General features: G+C 53.2%; 1 protein-coding gene across 1 annotated transcript in view; it reads right to left on the bottom strand.

Moving 5' to 3' along the window:
- The window catches only part of LOC119259431 (ALK tyrosine kinase receptor), a 66,693-nt gene that overhangs the window by 24,191 nt on the left and 17,544 nt on the right, over positions 1-24,958 (bottom strand). The window contains exons 3-8 of the mRNA XM_054687763.1: positions 20,498-20,660; positions 9,295-9,445; positions 4,239-4,370; positions 3,467-3,611; positions 1,055-1,153; positions 452-604 (exon numbers count right to left, since the gene is read on the bottom strand). Of these exons, the coding sequence (XP_054543738.1) occupies positions 452-604; positions 1,055-1,153; positions 3,467-3,611; positions 4,239-4,370; positions 9,295-9,445; positions 20,498-20,660 (843 nt within the window). The remainder of the gene's footprint in view (positions 1-451; positions 605-1,054; positions 1,154-3,466; positions 3,612-4,238; positions 4,371-9,294; positions 9,446-20,497; positions 20,661-24,958) is intronic.

Below are 24,958 nucleotides of genomic sequence, written 5' to 3'. Positions count from 1 at the left end.
CAACAGTAGCTTTTGGTGGCGGAAGCACGTAACAGGGACAGATACTAAATTCTGGACAGTGGTCCGAGCCAGCCACCGCACAGTGAGAGGACGCGGGGGACAGGTGGGCCAGCCGTGGCTGCAGGCGAGCTTCAGGGGCCTAATCCAGCTTCGGGGCTGCACTACTCCCGGGGCCAGAGAGCACGGGGCCCGCAGCGCGGCGGGAGGTGCCTCGGGCACACCCGCAGGCGGCGCTGAGGCATCGTGCCCGGGCTGGATGTGACACTTCAAAAGGGACCCTGAGCACCGGACACCGGCAGACGCGGGACAGCAGGATGGGGCGGGCACGGGCACTGCATCCACCCATGGAAATAAGCCGGGCGCAGCTGCAGGACAGGGCGGGAGCCCTGGCTCTGCTGGCCCAGGACGAGCTCAAGCGCTGAGCTTCCCAGCCCCGGCCCGCCCCCCTTACCAATGCAGGAGACGCCGTCCTCGGCCAGCACCGTCCCGTGGTCACAGAAGCAGATGACCTTGTGGCTCTCGGGGTCCATGTGGCACTCATCTACCTCACAGCGGCTGCAGTTTAGATAATGCTTAATGTTCACTTCCCCGTGGCCCTCCATCACTGGTGACAAGGAGGGAGGGTCAGCCTCGGGCTGCGCCTTCAGAGACCGCCCTGCACCCCATTCCCAGCCGCTGTGCTTTTATCTCCAGCTGGTCAGAGGGGGTCTGGTCCCTGTTCCTAGGCCTCACTGCCACTGGGAGCACCGCTGTGTCGGGACGTCCCTGGTGCCTCTGGTGAGCGGCGCTGGGCCAAGCCATGTGGGTGCACTTTGGTAGGTAGGTGGGGGGTCCACACACGCGACCCTTAGGCTGGTCAATACCCTGCTCTTTGTCCGTATCAAAGTACACATCCTGCCTCGCAGAGCACTTGGGGAGAGGAGCAGTAGGCGGACATGCCTGAGAGGGACCCATAATCGTGTCTTGTATCCTGGCCTCCTGCCAGTCGCCCCGAGGCTTAGCTGGGTGAAAGAACTGGCCCATGTCAGTTCTGCCACCTGGCAGAGGGGGGTACCTTTTAAAGCCGGGGTGTACAGGATGCCTAGAGGGCTGATGAAGGAAACCCCATCCTCCCCGTCCATCTCGGGATCATTGTTTGAGGCTGCATTGCCGCCTGTGGCAAAGCAAAGAAGAGTTTAACGCAGAGAGGTGGGTGCCCAAGTCTCAACACGCACACGCGTCCGCGGGGCGTGCAGCGGGGCGGTGAGGGCCTGGGGGCAGGGCGGTGGGGAGGGAAGGGAGGCTGAGGGCACAGGGGCTGCCCTTGGGGCTGGGCTCAGTAGATGCTGGGGTGGACCACTTTCCCCTCCAGGCCCAGGCCAGCTCCCACTGGTGTCTCCACCACCCTGAGGGGCCTTGGGAGGAAGCAGAGTGATAAGTTCTAGTCTGCCAGGCTGGTTAGCTCTTGGCACCTCTCTTAGGACTGGCCAGAGAAGTAGCACTGAACCCCCCAGTGCTGTCAGGTCAGGGTTGGGGCATGAGGGGGATTGGGCCCCTGTGCCCTTAGGCGCCTGTCCCTCCTTTCAGCTGGGGCTGGATTATCTTTGGGTTCCCCCCTTGGACTCCGCCCACCCACCCAGGGCTCGGAAAAGCAGCGCACTGGTTAACGCAAGCGTCTCACACACAGCGTAAAGCCAAACAGACAACATCACAGTGCATGCATGCGTTGTGTCCTAATCTGTGGGGACGGTGGAGCCGCCACCTCCCAGCCTCTCAGCTTCGCAAGGCTCTTTGGCTCTGCTCTGAAGCCCAGCAGAGAGCTGGGGCCAGCGGCCGGCTGCTCTGGAAGGGCTGGGCTTGGGCTGCCCACAGCTGCCCTCAGGAGTGAGGCCCATCAGCACAGAGTGGTGCCATTCTGGAAGCTGGTGGGCTGGGGCAGGCAGGGGAGGAGTCTGTGAGGCCAGAAGCCACCACCAGGCCCTGAGGGAGCTGGCTGGGTGAGGACACAGCCAGGCCTCCCGAAGGGAGGCTGCCTCCAAGGGTCTCATGCTCGTGTGTCCTTGGGGGTGGCTGAGAGCACAGTCTTGAGGGGGCATCAAAGCACCTTTATCATGGGCTTTGGGGGAGATCAAGAATCACGTGGGATCTTGATGCTTTCGCTACTGAAGCCTCGAGGAAGGATGCTGGCTCGAAAGCCAACACCCTGCCTCCGGCTGGCCCGGCTGGGAGAGAGGAAGGCGTGCATGAGGGGGCATCACAGTCCACACTTGGGGGGGCCAGGGGAGGGCAGGCGGGGACCAGGGACAGGACGGGAGGGAGGTGCCTAGGACTAAGAGGGGAGGGGAGTGACACCTTGAACACGAATCATCTTTACCTATATATCCTCCGCCTCCTCCACCGGAGGAGCACCCCCCTCCACCCCCTCCGAAACCCCCTCTTGTCTCCCACCCCCACTTCTTCATGGCCTGGGGGCAGGAATGTCCTCCGGTGGCACCCTCCAGCAAAGATTTTCCAGACCAGAGCAAGGAAGTGTTATCATTCCAGCCACCTCCTCCACCTGCGGGAAGAGATGGAGAAACCTAGGTGAGGGGCCGGCGTGGGTCAGCCGCTGCGCCTGGCCAAGCGGAGTGCTTTGAGGGGTGCTGGGTTAGTAGCATCTCCATCATGAAGCGGCTTGGTCATGTGGAGAACACGGATTCCTAGGAGCTCGCTGACTCCCCCAGCACAGGATCCTAAGTGCGGTCTGGACCCCTGCCCGACTGACTGTCTGGAAAGCACCCGGCCAGTCGGTCTGGCACGTGCTGGAGGCTGAGCCTGAGTAAGGGGCGCTGTACATACTGCTGGGGCCAGATCCTCACCGTGGACCTGACCACCGCTCCTCCTCCTCCTCTCTCCAGCCACCCCTGGGTTACAGAGAAAGCTTGAGGGGTCACCAACCTCGAATCTTAGAGTTGCCTTTTAACCCCCTCCATCTGATCGTCTGATTGTCAAGAAGAGAAAATACAAACAGGAACGGCAGCCTCAGGGGGGCAGAGAACGCACCTCCCCTCGCACGTCTGGGCCTGTCTCGGCGCGGCTGCCTCTTGCTGACCACGCCTGGGAGCCCAGCCTCGGGATTCGGGAAAGGTTTTCGAGTGAGGAGAGGCATGAGGCGTGCAGCACGGGCTGGCTCTGCCCAGGTCTGCTCCATCTGCTCACATCCAACTGCATTTTGGTAAAACCCGGAGTGGGTCGTGCTGCCGCGTGCGGCTGCCCCTGCAGCTCCCCGTCTGCTTTGCTCAATGGCCCCAGGTCAGCGAGGTGGCCGCTGGGTCCCCAGGGTGCTGCCTGCCCTTCCTCCCTGCACGGCGCCAATACCCAGAGCGCGGGCACCTCTAGTACCTGAGACTCAGGCCCTCGCGTGTGATGGCGCCCGGAGGAGGGCTGAGCTGATGCTCACACAGTCCCGGAGAATGTTCTGGGGGAGAAGGGGCTTGCGCTGCGTTACCTGCGGCTCCGGAATTGCCGTTCAGCCCTAGAACTGAGGAGTCATTCTCCAGCCTCTCTGGGTGGAACGTGTCTTTCTTGGCCCCGTAGGCCCTGCCGCCACCGCCGGCTGCGATGATCAGGGGCACTGGCACACCGTCCTTCATCTGCCCGGAGACAGTCAGAGGTGGAGACGCGGGCCTGGCCCCCGCCCTGGAGAGCCCCGAGCCCCGGGGTAGATGCTTAATGCGTCTGTTGCTGGGCGGTGGGGGTCCCCTTGGTGGTCCAAGGACTCTGACTCCTGTGTTACAACAACCCATCAGCTCCCCCGAAACCCATGCTCCCCAGTCAGAGAAGCGAAACCACTCTTCGGGGGCTCGCTCTCAGAGGCTGGTTGGAAGCAGGTCCTTTTGCTCGCCCCTCCCTTCGGGGATCACTGGCCCCACAACTTCAGGATGAAGCCCTCAGCATCACTGACCACGCGGGAGGCCCTAACAGGAGGCCTTCGCCTTTGGTTTCCTGTCTGGCTGCCATGGCACCTGAAGGGCTGAACACAGAGGGGGTCTCGGGAACTCTGGGGCAGGGGTGACAAACGTCTGCGTCCCGTGAAACTGGGCTGGCCGTTAGCAATGAGGCTGTCCCTTCTTGGACCAATAATCCTGTACCTCTCTGGGCCTCAGTTTTCTTATCTTTATATGGGGCTAAGAGCAGCTGAGGCGTGTTGTTCCCAGGTGGGGTGGGAACCCCACGCCAGGGGGCACAGAAGTCACGGGCACTGGCATGGCCCACCTTACCTTAAACACGTAGGTGGCTCCGCCCCCTCCTCCGCCCCCTCCTGCCCACTCGTGGACGCTTCTGTTTACGCGGATTTCTTCTTCTATCACGTTGTTCTCGCCAATGCAGACCTTCTGGATTAATCGGTTTGTCTGTAGAAACGAGAAAGCACCTCAGGTTTGTGCCCAGGGTTCTCTGTGGTTAAACAGAGGTCTGATGATCACCCAAACAGCGCGTAGTTGAGTCGAAGAGACAAAAAAAATAGACCGATACCTGTCGCCCTGGGCAGCACTGGAGAAGGCCCGTAGGCCACTTAGACAGAAAACGCAGAGGAAATAATTGAAGGAGGGAGTGCAAGCCTCTGCAGCCGGCTGGCACTCAGGGAGGACTGCCTATAGGAAGTGTATTTAGCTGGGTCTTAAAGGTTAGGGAGATTTTTAAACACCGATAATGGGAGAAAGTCAGAGCTTTTAAGGGGAGAAAGCAGCGTGAGCCCACAGAGGAGGTGAGTAGGGCATTTGGGAAAAAGACCACCTTAGGAGAGAGCCAGTCCAGGAGGGTTTGTTAGGATCCTTTGGACTCTGATGCATGACAAAGGTCCTAAGTGGTGAGACAGGTAGGGCCACAGGGAGTGTAAATGGGTCCTGGAGAGAGAATTAAATCGACCTTCAGCTTCTGCCCAGAGGCTCTGAACACAGCCTGTGGAGTTGCACTTCATTCTCTAGGCAGTGGGGAGCCAATGAGATGTTTTTGAGAAGCTGGAGTGTGAAGCCTCTCGGGAGAGGGCAAGGGTGAGGCCAGACTCTGTCATCCCAGCTCCTTTTCGGGGAAGGCCCGTCTCCACTTTGGACATCTCATTCTTTGCAGCTCGTGTCCCAATTCTTCCCTCCAGAAATCCCTGGCACAGCCCTAAATAAGGCTCGGTGCGTCTGCCAGGTGCGCCCTGGGATCAGACTCGGGTGGGAGACGCTGTGAGTGTAGGACGGGAGTGAAGACGCCGGGGTGCGGTCGAGGGTGTGGTGTCTTCTCAGGAGTGTCTTCCATGCCGTAGGGACTGAATAAATGGCTGCTGCTATTTTATTAAGATTCACTTCTGGGCCTGCACATAGTCCTGGTGAACCCAGGCATTCATTCGGAGTCCTTGGGGATGTGATGGAAACTGCTGTCACAGGATCCTGGATATCCTGGGCGAAGATGGTATAAGAAGAGCCGCCCTGCGTGTCGGCCACAGCAGCTGTGGCACTGCAAATCTCCACCTGACCTCGGAGGAAAATGACTTTTCATTCACTTCACAGAAAAGAAGGCCAGCGAAACTCCAGATTTCCAGTGGGCATGGCAATCCATCTTGAGCCACTCCCTCTGCTGAAGCACTCAGGGGTGCCAGCAGTGAATACTAGAAAATGTCCTGATAAATAGGCAAGATGCAATTTGTTTTATGGCATTTTGGATTCAATGATGGAAATAATTTGATAAATTTTAGAGTGGGTGTGGTGTGAGTAAAGGCTCTGAATCGCTGTTGTAGAGAGATGCCAGCTCTCTGCCCATGTGCATTGCAGGTCAGGCCAGGGATACCGCTGCTGGGGAGGGCAGGAGGTGCCTCTAGGTCTGAGCCAGGGCAGGGGATGAGAGGGGCTCTAAGCTGGGCAGAGCAGAGCACAAAATATAGGGTCCAGTCTGGTCTGTTCTCCACATTGCAGGCACATATGCAGATCACATCAGCCCCTACTCTGCCCAAAATCTTCTATGGCTTCATGAAGTCCTGATGGCCTCACCCAGTACCCATGACCCTGACCGCATCTTTCCCTGGCTCTCCCTCTTGCTCCCTCTGCTCACCCTGGCTTTTCTGGGAGCAACGGGCATGATCCTTCCTCAGGGGCTTGGTTTCCGCTCTGCTGGTTCAATCCCTCACTCCTTTTAGGACTTTGCTTGGTGACATTTTTTCTATAGCTTTCCCTTGACCACCTTATTTAATATTTCGACCTGCCCCTAATCCCTGGCACATGTCCTTCCCTTCCCCTACTTGGATTCACCCGAACACATTCACTTTGGGATGTCCTGATCCACTTACGCCCACCAGTTATTGCCTGGCCTTCTTCCATCGCCATGAACATAACCTCCTTGACAGCAAAGACCTTTCTTGCGTTTATAAATATAGCCCAAGTTCCTAGAACAGTGCTGGCACCTAGTAGGTACTCAAGAAGTAGTTATTATGGGATACATTTGAGTGAAAGGGGAGCTGTCTGGGTATGGCTGCCTCCTCACAGTATTTGCTTTGTGAATGATGAGCAGTGGTGGGATTTAATAAGCCAGCCAGTGGTTTTGCTCCTCTGGGGATATTTGGAAATGTCTGCATGATTTTTGACAGTCATCACAGGGGGTGCTACTGGCATCTGGTGGCTAGCCAATGTCACAGGGCAGTCCCCCTCCACAGAGAATCATGTGCCCCCAGATGTCAGCAGTGCTGCTGTTGGGAAAACAGATGAGGCTTGCAAGGAACCGGAGAAGTGGGGCTGAGGGATGTGTGTGTGGTTTCCAGCACCAGGAGCCCATCCGAGGCTCAGGCGTGGCTGGTTCAACAGATTTGCAGCTGAACCAGCGAAGCTGCCAAATCCCATAGTTTAATTCTTAAAGTCAACTCCATTTTTCTAGGGGATTCTCTTGAGATACCATTTTCCTGCCTAGGGTGGACTGGAGGTTGATATCCAGCTCTTTCTTCCTCCCCATTGACACCTGAAGGGTGGAGGGGAGAAGAAAGCGGAAAACCACCTATAAGCCCATGTTATGCCCTGCCCTGCCAGCAGAGGGAGCTACCCTCTGTCCCCAGCTGCGAATGTGCTTCCACGGAAACAATCCCTGTGAATCCAATTTGAGAGCCGGTAGGTTGATTAAGAGCATGATAAAGTGCAGCAATCCAGAGGAACAAGCAGATTACAATTAAATTAAAAAGAAAAAAAGATACAGTCCTGTGAAAAGACATAACTGATTACAATCCAATCAAGTAAAAGTCCCTTGCAGAAGTCAATGCAATCTTTCTGCTTAGATGAAAGAATTACATTAGCCCTCAATAAATTCCTGTGAAAATTACAGCAGCCTGTAATTTAATGACTTAATATATTATATCAGGTTGGAAAGTCCTGATTATAGTTGCTAAATAAAAGGTGGAGTCCAGACATTTCTCACATACAGGTTTGCACCTGCTAAGGTTACTCTGTTGCACTGTGTTAACCCATAAAGGTGGGTGTTAAGATGGGGATGGAGGGGGAAGGTTATACTTTGCTTCCACCCCAGGATCTTTTTGGAACCCTGAATTCATTTTGTGGAACTGAACTTCATTCTTGACAGCTCTTGTACCCATGTCTGTTCTCCACGGCTACTTGATTAAGTTCCTGCCAGAGAGTTGGATTCTGGGCACTGGAACCCAGCTCCCTACCCCAGCTTGTTAGAAGCTGTGCTTCAGGTGAGGGGGGAACCTGAGGTTGGGAAGGGGGGACATGCCCTCAGGGTACTGAGTTCCCACAAGGACCACCAGCACTGCCAGGTTCCTGCCTCCTTCCAACACAGGCAAGAGGCAAGCAGCTGGGTGCGAAAGGCATGCGTGGCTGCTGCTTATTACCCTCCTGATTCTCCTGGCAGTTACAGGCCTCCACTGGCTTTCTTACTCCCCCTTTTTTGACAGCTGGACTCTCCAGTGGGGTCAGAACCAGAATGACAGGCTGTCTTGGGGCTGCAGAAGATCATCTCACTTGTCAAGGGATAAACAGTAAGTGGGAAAAAGAAAAAGGCCACAGAAAGTGAGACCTGCAAGCACAGGACAGAGCAAAAACAGGAGCCCAGAGGCCCTACTCTGTGCTAAGCTTATCCGCTTTGGGAAAGTCCCTTCATCTGTGTGGCCCCCCGTTATCTCATCTATGATAATGGGGGGGTGGGCTACATGGTTGTTCAGCTCTGACTATGCTTAGAAACAACTTTAAAAAATTTTAATCACAGGGCCTATCTGGTGGCACAGTGGGTTGAGCACAGTGCTGTGAAGCTGTCCACAGCCTCTGCAGCACAGGTTCAATTCCTGGTCAGCCAGGGAGATACCCACATGGCGCAGCAGACCTCTCCTGTCTCACCTACTGCTCCCCTCAGCAGTGTATTTCTGTCGATCCGCCTGCTCTGTTCCCCACTCTGTCTCTGGTGAATCCTCTCACCCTCCCGTGCCTCTGACCTGTACCCCAGCTCTTGTATAAATAAATCTGTAAAAAAAAATTTCAATCACAAACATAATCCTATGTGAACTCATTCTCTTTGAGATAGCTGACATTATTGATAAAGCACTCTAGCTCCAGTCTCTTCTCCAGAAGCTGCCACTGTTTCTGTGGCTTTCAGGATTTTTTTTTTCTGTGCACTTATGTACATGGATATAGGAGCCTGTGATTTTTAAGTTGAACGACAACTATTTAACCTGCTATTTTCCTGCTTATAAAATGACAGGGATAAAGGCAATGATGCCCCAAGAAGAAAGTTTAGAAAGTGGCTGTCATTCATGCTTCTGCTGAGATGACTCATTTCCCACTCAAGCAGGTTTCAGTTCTTCCATCTGAAGGACATTAAACCCACGTCTCAATCATCGACCCTGTGGGGTGAGACCTCCACACCCACACCACCTGCCTTGCCCCGCACCCAGATGGCCCTGCACAGGGAGGGGTGTTGGCCTGCTCTTTTTTTCTTTTTTTTTAAAGATTTGTTTATTTATTTATACAAGCACTGAGTACAGTCAGAAGCGCGGGAGGGTGAGAGAATCCACCAGAGCCAGGGTGGGGAGCAGAACAGGCAGACTGATGAAGTACACTGCTGAGGGGAGCAGCGGGCGGCAGGAGAGGTCTGCGTGCCATGTGGGACCCTTACCAGTGGCCGGGGATCGAACTGGTGCTGCAGAGGCTGCGGGCAACTTCACAGCCCAGCGCTCAACCGCTGTGCCACCGGGGAGGCCCTGGCCTGCTATTTTGAATGGGAGCTCCCAGGAGGGCATCAGGCCTTGGTGCCTTGATTCCTGGGTGAGCGTGGAGGAGAAACCCCACTCTGGGCACTTACGCTGGGGCAGGCGTCCTCCCCCTGCTGCCCCACCAGGATGTACAGCGTGTCGTCCTTCTCCAGGTTGAAGATGCCCAGCACAGACACGCCGTGTGAGCGCATCATGGTGTTCTTCCCGCCTTTCCCGCCAGCCGCGCCGTAGCCCGAGATGCTGCAGAGGGAGAAAGCACAGGGTTTCTGTCACTAGCTGGAGACTGAGCCCCTTCCTGCCAACCCAGCCCATCACCATCGTGCCCCGGATGCTTCTCCCCCGAGGCCGCGAAGAGAATGCTTCTCCCACTGCCAGGAAAGGACAGTCAGCTCTAGAGACAGACCCCACCTGGGTCACAGCTAGGAGGGTGAGCACTAGTAGGAGAGGAATTACTAACACTTCAAGAGAGGGAGAGAGCAGGGGCAAGACAGAGAATGAGGGGAGAGGGGGTGCCTGTGTTAATGAGAGGTTCTGGCGTAATGGGTTCCTAGCCACCTGGGATTTTTCATTGCAGATTTCTCTCCCAGTCCAAGGTGAAAGGATCATGGGACCTTCCATGAGCAACTTAATTTTCCAGTCCCACATCTGTAAAATGGGGATAAGAAATGTGCCTTCTGGATGTGGTACATACACACCATGGAATATTACTCAGCATTCAAAAAAAGATAAACACATGCAATTTGCAGCAACATGGATGGAGCTGGAAGGGATCATGCTCAGCGAAATAAGCCAGAAAGAAAAAGAAAAATACCGGATGGTCTCACTCATAGCAGGAATCTAGAAAACTTAAATAAGGGACCAGGAAAATGAATAACTATAAGAAAGAAAAAAATCAAAATCAACAAACAACTATGAACCACAGACATTCTTTGTGGGGGGCGGGGAAAGGAGAGATTGGGTTAAAAATCAGGGGGTTGCAATTGTATGGGGAATATAAGAATAAAAAAAAAATTAAAAAAAAGAGTCATTAAAAAAAAAAAAAAAGAAACCTGCCTTCTGGCCCATGTGTGTTGTGAGTAGGATTTAAGATGTAGTCTCGGAATTGTGTCTGGCATAAAATCATTATTGATTATAACAATAATATTAATTGTTATGCTCCTCCCACTAATAATTATATAAGAATAATAATGACAATTTTTTATTAGTGGAAGGAGCAGTAATGGACTGGGTACAGACTTCGAGTCTCCCCATGGGGTCCAGACACAAGGAAGCCGCAGACGGGATGGCTGAGGAGGGCTGTAGTGATGAGCACAGGCTGTTCATTTCCTTCCCGCCTGGAACTCCTTCAGGGGCAATAAGCGTGCAGACAACAAGTCATCATGATGAAAAAAAGCGGAGTGAGGGGACATGGGACTATTTCTGCTGCTTCTTGGGTTGTTAAGATGAAGTCAAGCATGGAGAGGGATAAAAAGACCTCGGCTGGCAAACCCCGTCAGCAGGGAGGCGGGTCCTGGAGACAGCTCGTGTGCCGGCGGCGGCACATGCCTCCCGGGAGACCAACTGCCAGGAGGGAAACACGGGGGGCTGTCACATCCCAGTGTGTTCGGATCCAAGGTCCTTAATGAAAAGTGTCCAGAAGAGGTGCTGGGTGGTTCTGCTCATGTGCCGGGCCCCCTGGGGGCTCTCCTGAAGTGCAGAGACAAGCCTGGAGGGCTGGTGGGTTGCGACTGGTGAGGAACTGGGGTCCCCACTGAGTGCACAGAAGGGTCTCCCTTCTTTTGGTGTCTCCATGTTCCACGTGCAAGTCTCACCGTCGAGTAGAGGCATCCAGAGAGAGGGGGCGAGGACACGGTGGGGAGGGAGCACAGTGGCCTATGGTGGAGGACTACAGGTGCTTGGTGGGTACACTATAGCAACAACACCCGAAGTGGGGGACCCTACACTTCTGAAATACAAATGATGTAACCCAAGTATCTCAATATGACCCCACCACCCCCCCACGGATATATAAAAACGTATATGTTGTTTTTGCAAATACCTCCTGTCTATTCCTCCTATTCCTCCACTGATTGTTCAACACAACTCTTCAATTACACAGCGATTGGCCTTTTCATATATTGTATATGTCCAATGGCTCACAAAGACAAAATTATTAAAATTTGATATATTTAGTAGTCAACAAAAGAAGGGTCTCCTGCCTATCGCCCATTGGGGGTCCGGGGCTGGCCAGAACTCACTGCAAGTTGTCATGAGGCTGTGGACATCAGCAGAGGCTGAGAAGGCCTCCGGGTCCCTGAGGGAATTACAAAGAAATTGGGGAGTCACATACGAGAAGGGAAACCTCACCATGAGAGTGGCCTGATTGGAGAGTTAGGGGGGACAGAGGGCTCTGGGGTTCCACAACACAGCGGACCATTTCGTAGCTGTGTGTCCCTGAGTCCCAGCTTTGTCCCTGGTCAAAAAGAAACCGTATGTTCTTTTCTGAACTCACAGGTAGCGAGGAGGTTCAACATCATCTGGAGAGGATGGGCTAACAACTCTGAGAAAGGGGCTGATCCTGGCACAAAGGCAGGGCTCTCAGGGATGTGGAGGGGGTGTGGAGGGGGCAGATGCCGGTGACAGGCACTGAGTCAGCGGCTCCTGGAGGACGTGGGGTGTGGAGGAAGGCAGTCAGCTTCCTGGTGGGGATGACGGAGGTGGGGTGGCAGTCCAGGCTGTGAGAAAGGAGGCGGGAGGGCCTGTCGTGTGTCTGACAACAGAGAGGCCTGGTTTCAGGGCAGCCTGCAATATGCCAGGCACCTCATTTGACAGAGGAGGAAACTGAGGCTCAGGAGGATTAAGTGACTCATTTGAGCTCACACAACTGACGAGTGGCAGATCATGGTCCAAACCCCCACACTTCCCCATGGAGAGGCCCCTTTTCCTCTAACATGCTGCTGGGAGGCACACATGGGTGCACAGCAAGGGTGGGCTGAGAAGCATTGGTCCGTCCCAATGTCCTCACATGCTCACCTGAGACTTCACTCCTGACCCATCAGAAGGGAGACGGTGATAAAGACAGTGGAAGGCTAATAAGTGGGCTCCCTGGGGAAAGGGAAGCACGCAGGATTATATAGTTCAGCGAGGGAAGCCTGGGCAAAGGGTGGTGTGGTGTGGGTGCCAGAGACTGTGTAAGTCCAGAGAGCAATGTGGCCGGCCCACCTTGGCCCTGCTCATCGCTCCAGGTTGTGGGGGCTTTGTCAGGTTGCACAAGAAAGGCATTTCAACCTGAAGGTGTGGTTTGCTCGGAAAACTGCTGCCTGAGACACAGTCCTGGTCCTGCCCATTCTTGCTTATAGCCCAAAGGTAAGCTGTGCCCTTTCTATTCCCTTCGGCATCATTTGCACAGTGATTTGCATCGATCTGCATGCATTATGAACCACTCTGAACTCATTCACATGTTTAAATTTAGCCAAATTATTAGGTTTTAGAAGTTGTTCTGGACCTACTTTTTCCTCCCCAAGCTTTCTTTCCTATTTCTCCTGCCCCCACCCAAATCCCAACACCAGCCCCCATAGGTCTCTACCTAGTTTTAGGTGGTGAGGAGGGAGGGTGGTGAGTTCTGAGTCAGATGGTGGTCGTGCTGATGCCTGTCTTGGTTGGGGCAACTTGGTTAACGTCTGGGAAGCTCAGTTTCCCCTCTCCCCCAAAAACTGAGGACAAGGAACCCCTACCTACATGGGGCTAAGTAGTGCATTTGAAAAGGCTACAAACAGATGCCAAAGGCAAGGCAGAATTCTGGGGGGGAGGGGGCAGGGGTCAGCTCCACAGATTTCAGACAACAGACCTCGGGAGTCTGGTGTCAGCCACTGATTTTAACTTCCTGTGTAACAGCCTCAGCTGGATAAGCGACTGGCTCAAATTAATGGGATTGTAGGCCCTACACTAATTTGCAGAGGTCCTGGGAAGTGGTGGCTCCCCTGGCAGCCCTCTGAGCTCTGTAATTCCACCATTAGAGCTTCATTCCTTTGGAAGCTCTTAGTTGCTACTCTAAGGCTTATCTCTTCTGGAGCAGGATGCGCCACTATACAAAAAGCAAGGGTTTGAACGAAGACAGGCCTAGATTCCAAACCAAGCTCTGTTGATCAGGGCAAGGAATTGGGGGAGACAAAAGACGCACCAACTTCTCAGACCCCAGACTGGATTGACCTGGAGAGCCCGCACCTGCTAAAATTTTGTGTTTGAAGCCCCTGCTATTGCCTCTTCAGGTCTTGGCCCTGCCAGACTCACTCTTTAGCTGTGTGAGGTTAGCAGGCGGCTAGGTTACTTATCCTCTCTGAGCTCTCATTTCCTCATTGATAAAGTAGTCACCTTGAAAGACAATTGTGAGGATGAAATGAGAAACGCCTACATGGGACCTAATTCAGTGCTGAGAGGGCAGACGGTGAACAGCACATGTCCTTGCCATCCTGAGGGCTGCCCGCTCCTCTGCCAGGGGGACTTCTGGGAAAGAGACGTGGTGAGTGAATAACCTGATTTCTCCAGGAGAGCAGGGCAATAGCTGGAGCTGGGCATGGTGGAGAGGCCGGGTCAAGGCTGTTCAGTTTCAGCCAGGGCCCCCTCTTCAGGGACCCTGGGGGAGCACAGGCTCACCCCGCCCTCCCGAGGGCCCTCCCACCATGGGAATCACGCCACACAGAATAACAAGCTCAGCCTGACTCTGGACGCTTTCTTCCCATCCCTTGTAAACAATTTATTTTTGATGGTTGACAAACGATGACAAATTAATATACCTGCCACTCAAGTGGGGAAAACGACTCACAGTGATTCCAATTTACTGGAAATTACAAGATAGTGTTCTCAACGAGCTGATGTTGTAATTTTTTTTTTTTGTTTTTCCTCGTCTCGATCCATGTCCCCTGGTCAGAATGAGTGTTTATTGGGTTTGCGTTTTGTATTATTGACTGTGAGCTATTGTTACCTGATGTAATTGAGTTGTGAATCTTTTTTAAATAAAGAATTAGCAGCAAATCAAAGTGGCTGCCTGCAGGATCCTGAAATGAGAGCACAGCTGGTGTGCAGGACAAGGTGGTGCCAGTGCCACCCCGGAGGCAAAGAGGGGACAGGGTCAGAGGGAGGGACCCCTCCAGCCCCACATTCTGGACTCTGCCTCTAGGATCCTGGGACCTTGGGTGAGCCCCTTTCCTGCCCTGAGTCTTGGGTTCCTCTTTGTGTTCAGGATGGCGAGACAGATTGTGAGAGGGAGTGTGTCCAGATGGGTAGTAGTACTAGCCCAGTGGGTCACCGCAGCCACCCGGTGACATCCCTGGGGGTCAGTGAGAAGCCCAGTCATGGAGGCAGAGCTCCTTGCTGCCCAGCTGCCCTCTCTGGACAGCACTGCCGAGCGAGAGCAAGGCCTGTTGTCCACTTCTCCCCTCCTCCTTGGCCAGCACTCCTTTAAGTGCCCGGGAGCATCAGTGCTGGAAGAGCTCTTGGGGGTCTCTCCACAAGCCCCTCCAGAGGGGTCCTGGGAGTGAAGGGCAGCCCTCCCTCAGGGTCACAGCACCATCTGCAGCAGAAGTGGCTCCAATTCCCTTCTAGCTGCTGCCACCGATCTTCACAGAAGCCCTTGCTCCGTGCTCTCTGTGGCGATGGCTGCATGGCCATCCAGTGAGAAAAATCATGGCACATGCCAAAGGGTGCAGAGCCAGGGAGGTTGGGGACTTGTCTGCTGACATGCATGTGGGCACTTAGCTAGTGCGGTCTGGCTGCCCCCTGCTCCAGCTAACCTGCCTGCTGGAGCATGGTCAGTATGCTCGTGGCGCTCTCCTGCTCTGTCTAGAACTTTGTCGGCATCATGGCCTGTGAACTCTTCTGCCCCCTGGTCTCTCCGACGGCTGCGAGGCTCCAGTCTCAGTCCTTCTGACTAGTTCTGCAGCACCTACCTGGTGCCAGCACACAGTAGGAGCCCCATTTCAGAGCCCCCCCATGCAGGTGACCCCTTTCCCGGGGCTATTTGTGGTTGTGTGGAAGGATGTGTCACCCAGCTGTGCACGCTGGTCTCGGAGCCAGGTGCAGAAGGGAGTGTCAGCGATGGAGACCATTGGGAACCGCTGGACCCGGGTCAGCTGGCAGGAGATGTGGGTTCCAGCTGGCATCTGGGGCTTCTTGTACTTTAGGTGTGAGGAGCAAGTGAGCCCCGTGAGAACTGCCATGGGAGCTGTGGTTGTGCATGTCAAGTGTTTTAACAGGCTGCTTCTCTGTGGGGGAAGACTGAGGGCTGGGAAGGATGCTGAGCCCTAGGGAGGAAGGCAGGAAGGGAGCAGGAAGGAAGAATCTAGAAAGGAAGGAGCCAGAAAGCTGGAGGGAGAGGGCTATGGAGATGGGGCAGAAGTCAGGACGGGTGAGGGCTGGCTGGCTGACGTCGTGAGTGGGGACAGCCTGCATGGGATGTGACACACAGCGTCACATCGAATCCCAGCAGTGCTGGGAGCTGGGCTTTGTCAGGGTCTGTCTCCATCTCTGGTGAGGTGAGGATGCCCCACCCAGCATGTTCCCCCTTTAACCATAATCTCTGAGTGCTCCCCTCAGCCACTCCCCCCAGTATAAGCTCAATGCCATCACTCAAAACCAAGAAATCCCCCTGACTTACACGCCCCTCTCGCCATCACCCCAATCCCCACCTTCTCAGTCAAGCTCTGGGGGACAGCAGGTGCCACTCATTGTCCTGCCTGCCTCAGCCCCCAAGCACGCTGTCATCTGGGCACTGCGCCTCCCTCCTGCCCCTCCAACCACGCTTCTTCCCTTGCCCCTCTTCTCCACCCACCTTTCCTCTGCCTGCTTTAGTCCTGCCGGTGGTGCCTGGGTGACCACATCAGCCTGCCCTCCTGCCTCCAGGCTTGCTTCTCTCACGGCCACCCCACGCCGCCACCAGGGGGAGCACATGGCATTTGGGAGCTGAGGTTCCCGCCCAAGGGCCAGGCCCTCAGCACCAGGGCGCCTTCCACCAGGAAGATCCACCCCTCTCTCTCAGAGACGACTAGTCTCACTTTCAAGATTTCACTTGGCCTTCTGTTTCCTAATGGAAGCCATTCCTGAGCTCAGGCCTTTCCTGGGCCGCTGGCAGCAGTGCTTGTTGGGCCTCCACAATAGGGCTCACCCCACTGAAATGCTTTGTTCGTACGACCACCGGCCCACGGGCTGTCAGGCTGTGTCAGGCTGGCGTCAGGCTCTGTGTCGTGACAGCGTTTAATGTGGCCCACGGCGCTCTGCAAAGCAGGAGGGGAGCAGACCTGGACACCAGGACGCACTAGGGCTAGGGGTGAATCGGTGGCTGCATCAACTCTCCTGCATCCACAGAGGAAGTGGCAAATCCCAGGGAAGGGGAAGCCCAAGACAGGGGAGTAGGGTGGAGGGGAGGGAGGGATTGGGTGTTGCTCGGAACCCCAGCTTCATCTGCTCGTTCCTCCCCTGCCTCTTCTTCCTCCCCTTCCTTCCAGAGCATCTTCCTCAGGGCTGTTGGCAGAGGGGTGGAGACGGGGTTCTGGATAAGTGACCGCGTCGGAGTCAAGGGTGATTTCTGCTATGGAGCCCAGGCAGTGATGGCCCCACCCGGTAGAGGGCAGGCGCTTGGTCAGTGTTCGCTCCCTTTCCTTCACCTCTCTGAGCAGCAGGCAGGTGAGCTGGAGCAGGGGGCAGCCAGGCCGCACTAGCTGAGCGCCCACACGCGTGTCAGCAGACAAGCCCCAACCTCCCTGGCTCTGCACCCTTTGGCGTGTGCCATGATTTTCTCACTGGATGAACTGCACTGAGAACTAAGAATTAGTTCCAATGGAGAAAATGTCCGCCAGAAAAGGACACCTGACTTCTCGACATGGATATTCTGACGTGAGGACATTGTGATTTGGTCTAAAAGGCCAATGATGAAAATCACCTGCTTCTTTGATACTAGGTTATGTGACCAACAGACATCATCCTGGCCTGGAAGCTTATCCAGGGTCAACAATATGTGAAGGTCAGGAATAGCTGTTCCAGTCTTTATTTGGTTTAAAAAAAAAAACAAAACAGTATTAACAAAAACCCAGACACAGTGCTGTTTTCTGGTTTTGATTCTTCCATCTCAATGTGCGACTCTATCAGGCCAGTTCTAAAGAGTCCCCAGATCAAAATGTCCCCTCTGCCCACTTGGGTGCTTCACAGTATACTCTGCGCTGAAAAAAAAAAATTTAGGGCCTCCCTGGTGGCGCAGCGGTTGAGCGCTGGGTTGCAAAGCTGCCTGCAGCCTCTGCAGCACCAGTTCCATCCCTGGCTGCTCCCCGGCCACCAGAGGAGGGGCCCGCATGGCGCGCAGACCTCTCCTGGGCTCTGCTCCCGCTCTGGCTCTGGTGAATTCTCTCACCCTCCCATGCTTCTGACTGTACCCAGTGCTTGTATAAACAAACAAATAAATAAAAATCTTAAAAAAAAAAAAAATCCAGCTCCTCATGGATGTTTCCAAGGAGGTGCTCGCCCGGCCATGCTGGGGCTACGGGCTTGATATTCCAAAGGGGCAAATGGAAGCGGGTCTCTGATTTGGGCTGGGCGGAAAGCAGGAGAGCAGCGGTTCATGCAGATCAGAAGCATGGCTAGCCTTAGCTACAGCTGCAATTAATAAAACATGGGGAAATGAATTAATTATTATTTAATAAGTACAGTTTGGCAGGCAAAATCTTGCAAAACCCAGACCCATCTGAGAAGTCTTAAAAGTGTCCTGGAGGCAGTGAATTCAGGGATGAAAGGAAGTCGGTGGGTCAGGCTGCTCCCGGGAGCGCTGCCTGGCTCTGGCCTGGTGCCTGGCTGCTCCAGCTGATTTCCCTGCTGGCCACCAGGGAGCATCCAGAGCATACGGGCACAAGCACCTTCTCAGCCAGCCAGCAGGTGTTATTGAGCCCCATGTCTGCCCTTGAAGAGGGGGAAAGAGTCTGGGGAGATGAAATTGTCAGAGGTGGGTCTGATTGACACTGTCATGCGGGCCTGTGAATAGACCAAGAGGACCCTATGGTGGTGCATCCTGTTTGTCTCCGTTTGTGAGAGAGGCAGCGGGGGTCTTCCAACAAGTCTGGCTTTGGAGTTGCCCTGGCAGGCTGCGACAAAGGCCCTTGCTGGGGGTCTTCCATTGCAGGCCTCTGTCTGCTTACAAGCTCCTCTGCTTGCTTCTTCACATTGCTTTCTGAATACGGGGGTTTGCACCCAGCCCAGGCTGGTACATGCCCTGCAGGTGCGGGACCCTCCCCTCTCGGGCTCTCTTTCCAGAGGCTTCCGGAGGTGGGAGATGCATGATCCCTGTGCCCACCCTGTTTCCTGTCCCTCTGTCACCTGCGTGCCCCTCAGTGTGGGCTTTAGTGGAAAGAACACAGACTTTGAGCCAGAGGACTCTGGGTTCAAACCCAGTGTTGCCACTGCCAGCAGCCTTGGATCTTGACTTCAGTTTCCTCTTGTGGAGACAAGGAATCTCAACAGGGACAATGATGAGGACACCTATCTTGCTGCTAAAAGGAGGAGAAACACTTGGAGAGTCCTCTACCCCCTTCTCTCTGCGATGACCCATGGAAATGGGACCTGGCTGCTTGGTGTGGTGGGGTGACGTCTTCTGCCACTTACGGGGGATGCACGGAGCTAGAGCAGCTTATCTGACTGTAGCCCGACCTTGTTATTGCGTTTCTGCCCAGATGCCATTTAAAAAGCACTTAGGCGCTCCCCCAAATGCATTTATGCTGAGGTCCCAGGGGTGCAGCTGCCACTGAAAATGGCAATTTGAGAAGCCCCTCTCCTTCCCAGAGGGCTGAGGATGTGCTGGGGGCCGGGGGCGAGGGAGGGGAAGGGGCCCACATCTCACTGACTCAGCCTCAGGGGGCATTTGCGCCACCAGCAGGAAAGATGATGCTTCCTGGTTAAACAGCTGGGTCTAGGGGAGGTGCCACAAGGAGCTGTGCTCAGAAGTCAGGAGCTGCAGCTTGTTTCTGGACTGTGTGACCGTGGGGAGGTTCCTGACTCTTCCAGCTTCTGTTTCCTCACTTGTGGAGTGAGGACTGCAACCCTGGCCTTGCCCGCCTCAGAGTTCACGTGAGTGAAACTGTGATCAGAAATCGTTTTTAGAAAGTCTGAGTCTGTCCCATAGGGAACGCTCCAAGCGTGCTCACGTCTTGCCCCCCTCCTCCCATGTACCCCTCTCCTCCTTGACAAACACTCCCTGACTTGTTTTTGCAAGGCCAGCAGAGCTTGACTGGGAGAAACTAGCAGAGGGAGGTTCTAGCAAGTTGTCCAGCTGCTCTGTTCTAGGGTGCACCTGCGACCCCTAGAAGCAGCAGCCAGGAGCAGCTCTATGAGGTCAGACCCTCCAACTCCCCATGAAGAGCACAGGCTAAGCTCCTCCCCATTTGACTTGCAAAGAAGCAAGAACAACCCCTACACCTGCACTTTGGGAACCCCCTTCCCTTCTTCCTCCTTCCCCCAGCAGCCCAGACTCCTCTGCTCCCTCCACTCACTCCTGAAAGCCCCAAGCCCTATGAAGGGTGGGAGGCAGATTTCAGCCAGCTCCTGCCTCCATAGTTGATGGGTCACGTAATAAAGCTTCTCCCTGCCTTAGGACTGTTGTCAATGAGTTTTTGCAACAGGCAAAGGGCCCCCATTAGGTAGAGTAACATGAGGACTATTGTCAAGGATCCGGTCCTCAGGGACCTAGTTATGAAATTCAAAAGCCCAGAACTCACTCCAGACCCACAGGACCAGGAGTGGCCCAGCATCGGTGATTGAACGCTGCTCCCCCACGGCTGAGAACCACCGGGCCAGGCCTTGCCATGAGTTTCATGGCTTTCAAGTGGCCAAGGGCAGTTGGGACTCCCCCAGGCTGGCCCCGCTCTAATGGGAACCTGTGGGGTGGGGGTGGGGGTGGAGAACAGGGGCTTTACTGGAGAGTGAAGGCCCAGGAAAGGAGGCTCAGAGTAAGAACATCACCTTTCATGTATTTTTGTTTCCCAGACATTTTTACACACACTGCCTCACTTGAGCAGCATCAAGTAATACTCAAAAACCAGGCTTCCGTTGTTACAGTCACCACGAATGAAGACAGTGTCCTGGAGCGAGCATATGCTCCTTGAGGACAGAGGTCACATCTTCCTCTCTTGCCATATTCCATTGATCCAAGTCCTCCCCATCTCCAGCCCAACCCCCCTTGGTGGGCTGGGGTGCCCAGGGCGCATGCACTCCCAGGCAGGACCCCTCCCCTTTGGGAGGGTGGATCTGCCCTTCAGCCGCTGCCCCCACCCCCATACGCACCTGTAGGTGTCAGTGGCAGGCACCTTCCAGGTCTGGATGCCCTTCAGGGGGCCCTCGCTCCCCACCACCACGCTCAGGTTGGAGTTCCGGTAGGCATTGTTGCACTGGGCCTGCGTGGGGCCGTAGGGCCCGCTGGCCCCACACGTGGTGAACAGCCAGTGAACTGTGGCACAAGAGGAAAGTCAGTCACTCCCGTGGCCTGGCACCCCCACCTCCACAGGCCTCCCAGGGCTGCCTTCTAGGTGCCTGCTCCATAGCCCCCAACCCATATCCCAAGATGGCACCAAGGCTGGGGAAAGAAAGCCCAGTCATTTAAACTGGACATTTCTGTGGAGGGTCCTCTGTGGGCCAGGCTGTGGGCCTGACACAAGAGCAGAGACACATGAAGCAGACTTAAACCCTGGTCTTAGGAAGTCTACAGCCTATTAAGGGAGACCAAAAGGTGATAAAAACAAAACAACAGACCCCCAAATTGAATCACTTATACGAAGCCCCATGTCACCCAAAAGAAGCTTAACTACAGTCCCAGCTCTCCCAGAAATGGAATCTTACACTGGACCATGAGGAATCGCCACTAATTAGGCAATTTGCCATCCTCTGTAGGAAAGGAATCTTGCAATAACCAGCCAGCTTCCCCTCTGGCATAACTTCCTGCTCTTGCTCCCTTCTGTCCATAAGCCTTTCATTTTGTGTGGCTCCTCAGAGGTGACTTCTATCTCCCAGGCTGGATGCCTGATTTGAATAGGTTTTTGCATAAGTAATCACCTAGAATGGTTTACTGTACCTCAGTTTATCTTATAACCAAGGGATGCAACCGTCCACCACATAGGACAGTAGCAGTGAGGAAGCCCTGGGAGGGCCTGGCTGATGCTGACCGTGGGGGCTCTGAGGAGGAGAGAAGACCCTTGTAGGTGAGACAGGCACAGGCAGTGCGGGGGTCCTCTCCCAGTTTCTCACAGAATCCAGCACATGCTGAGCAAAAACGGGCTCAGCCTGAGCTATTGTGGCTGAATGTGACCTGCCCCTAAAGGTCTGGCTCCGGAATGTAGGATTCTTGAAGCTTGGAAAAAATGGAAAGCGTGACCTGGACACAGTCACTCCATGAGGCCCCAGCGGCCCGGCATGCGGTGGGAGAGGAGACACTACACTCCTGGCCAGTCTGTCTCTCTGTCCGGCCCTTCACAGGTCTCAGCCTCTTTATTCACAACCAAGAGGGGTCTGAAGTGCAGTGAACACCTGGGGCTCTATGCCAGCGTGTAAGGGATGGGCAGGTGGCTCTGTCTTTGTTTTTTCATTTTATTTTATATTATATATTTTTACATACTTTTTCATTTTTGCACAATGTATGCATTTTCATCTTGGCTATAGTCCCCATATCCTTCCCACTCCCCTGGTTTTGATCCTACTCCCTCCTCCACATGCTGTAGTGTGTCTCTGGTTTATAGTCGCTTGTTGATTTTGATTTTTACTTTATGGTCTGTCTTTGCTGCATGTTCTTCACTTCCCATTTCAGCTGCTGCTACTTCCTAGTGTTCTGTCCTCACTTGGAGCATCTCAGGTGTGTCGGTGACCTTCTGGGGTGCTTTGGGAACACTCAGCACACCTCTCCCTCCTCCACCACTGGGCCATTTCCTTTCAAACCTTCTATCTTTTAAGCCAGGCTAGATCTTGGGGAATTGTCAAATTTCACGTTGGCCAGAGTTCTAACACTTTTACAACCTATAAAAACTTTAAAGAAAAATGTGTTCTTGATAAATTACTTTTACTTAAAATACAAAAATCTCATTAAAAGATTGTAGAAATTATTTCCCTGTAAAGAGATTAGGTTAAATTCTACCCTCCGAAAGTGATGGAAAATTTCATGCAGATGTATATAGCTTTGTTCGCTAAAATGTTAAGGTGAAATCTTTTTGAAGAGTTTCAACTAATTTAATGATGCAAATATGAAAGGTTATTGAGTTGTTAATTACAAGCAATCAGATTGAGATTACACTGGGCAGGTTTGATCATCTGAAAACTAGGTCAGCTGTGGGGAGCTTTTGTGACTCTGCTCTGGCCCAAGGTCAGGAGACGAAAGTTCTAGATGGGGTTCCAACACACGCAGCCGCTCAGCACTGAGTACACTTTCTCGGCCTCCTTTTTTTTCAAATGAAGGTCCTGATTTTAATTTGGTATCTGAAGGTCATTTGAATGGCAAGAAGATGATGAATCTATTCATCTTTGGTGTGAATAGCTGATTGTTAATTTTCTGATCCATTTGTATTCTAAAAGTGTAACCTGTTAATTCAAAGGATTACTTCTCTATAGAAGTCGTTTTAGCAGGCATTTAGCTGTCTCAGGCTGCTGCCCCGTTACCCTCTCCAGTGCTCAAATTCACGAGTGGGCTGTCCCACAGGGGTAGAGAGGAAAGGATGCAGACTTTGAAACCAGCAAGAACAATTGGGTTTGGGGATACCCTCATCCCTGAATGGAACCTTGATCAAGTTCCTTCATTTGTAAAAGGGGCTGGATTGGCATAAGGGTAAAAGAAGAGGTGGGAAAGGTCATTGCAAGCTTTCAAATGAGAGTTTTGTGCCAATAATTCACATCTGTCCCCAAGATATGCTGCTTCTGACAACAGGAAATGTGGCCAGGGGAGTGGATCCTCTGCCAGTAGCACCAATACTCGATGGTAGTGACTTGGGAAGGATGGGGGCAGAGAGAAAGAGAAGAACACAGAAAGTTCTTCTCCCATGGTGTCCAGGTCCTTGCAGCCTATTCTGCAGCTCCAGACTGTGCCTGGAACAAGCAAGCAGCCTGGGTTTGGGGGCTGCTTATTCTAGGGCAGAATGATGGCCTGGAACTGAGAACACACAGGATATTCATACAGATATTTTTCTCTCTGTGTGTGCTAAGGAAGAGAGCTGAAGGCCTGGGCTTAGTACTCCACCCAATTATCTTACCTTCATTGGGACCCACTTCTAACTTCACCCCATGGTAGTGACTTGGGAAGGATGGGGTCAGAGAGAAAGAGAAGAACACAGGAAGTTCTGAGATGTTCCCAGGGACACCGGGCTCTGCTTCTTGGTTGGGAAGGAGACTTGGTGAAGTGGCAAGAGGAGCATGAGCTTGGGATCCAGATGGACTAAATTTTCTCATGCTGGATTTTGTCCTTGACCAGCTCTGAGACCCAGCCTCTCTGAGCCTGTTACTTCCTTCTTTTTCTTTTATAGGATGTTAAATTTTGTAAATGCTTTTTTCCTGCCTCCATTGAGGAGGTCATATAATTTTACATTATTAATGTGATACATTAATTTACTGATTACCGATGTTGAACTGTCCTTGCATCCAGGGATAAATACCACTCAGAAAGGTACAGGATCTTTTTAACATGATGTTGACTTTGGTTTACTAGTATTTTGTTGAGCGTTTTGGCATCTATAGTTATCAGTGATATTGATTTATAGTTTTCCAAATCTCAATTTCTTAACATGAAGAAACAGAGATAGTAACACCTACCACTTACATGTTCTACAGGAGCTCATGAGGACCTACGCAAAGTGTTAGGCCAACCCTTGGCATTGGAGATGCTTAATGAGCAAAGTTTACAAAGCCTGTGATTTCCTGTTCAGTTTCTGAATGTGGGAAATATTGAATGTGGGACACCCAGTCTCAAGATTTATGTTCCCCACTCTATAAAGGAAGGACTCTTGGGCCATTTCTCAATAAAGGGAACTGTATTTTCCCAAGTCAGTGGACATTTATTAGTCTCAGGTGGTTTCTACACACAACATTTTATTTTTATTTTTAGGGATTTCCGATGGAAAGGTCCAGAGAGGGAACTTTTCTAAATTGTCCTCCATGGGAACAGAGGGTTTGCCACCCAGCCAGCTCCTGAGGCACGGTGGTCCTCTCTGCTCCTCTGGATGATGCTGGCCCTCCTAAATCTGTCCCAAACTGTTTGGAATCAATTTATGTTTCTCAGCAGCACCCCCTCTTGGGGAGCACGGGGTTTCTGAGTTGCTGTTCATTGTGCTAGAAGGTCCTGCTCTTACGTGTGGGGCTTGTCTGGCTCAGGCTTCATCCTGTCTGTCCCTTTGATCTGCTGGGAATCTCCTTGACGATGGAACCTTGGATAGCGCTGAACTTAGTGGCTCCCAAACCACTTGAGAACCTTCAAAATACACATCCAGGGTCCTGGGATGCAGGTTCAGTATCTCCTAGGTTGGTGGGAGGGGGATACTTGTACTATATAAAAACCTTCTCAGGAGAATCAGCCAGATTTGTGAACTAGTTCTATCTATTTTATTGTCCAGATGGGGAAAGAACTTCATAGAGAAGGGCTGTGACTTTTCTGAGAAAGTCAGCATTGGAGAAGGAGCCACACTGGGGGTTCCTCCTTCTTTGTCCAAAGATCCTTTGGTGATGGTCAGGCTCACCCCAAATTTCTGCCTTGAAGGCTTCCAGCCTTTTCAGATTGTC

Source organism: Talpa occidentalis, unplaced genomic scaffold (assembly GCF_014898055.3).
Source record: "Talpa occidentalis isolate TD23 unplaced genomic scaffold, MPIMG_talOcc4v2.1 talOcc4.5, whole genome shotgun sequence".
In the NCBI taxonomy this organism is placed as follows: Eukaryota; Metazoa; Chordata; class Mammalia; order Eulipotyphla; family Talpidae; genus Talpa; species Talpa occidentalis.
This window is presented reverse-complemented; position numbering and strand designations above follow the sequence as displayed.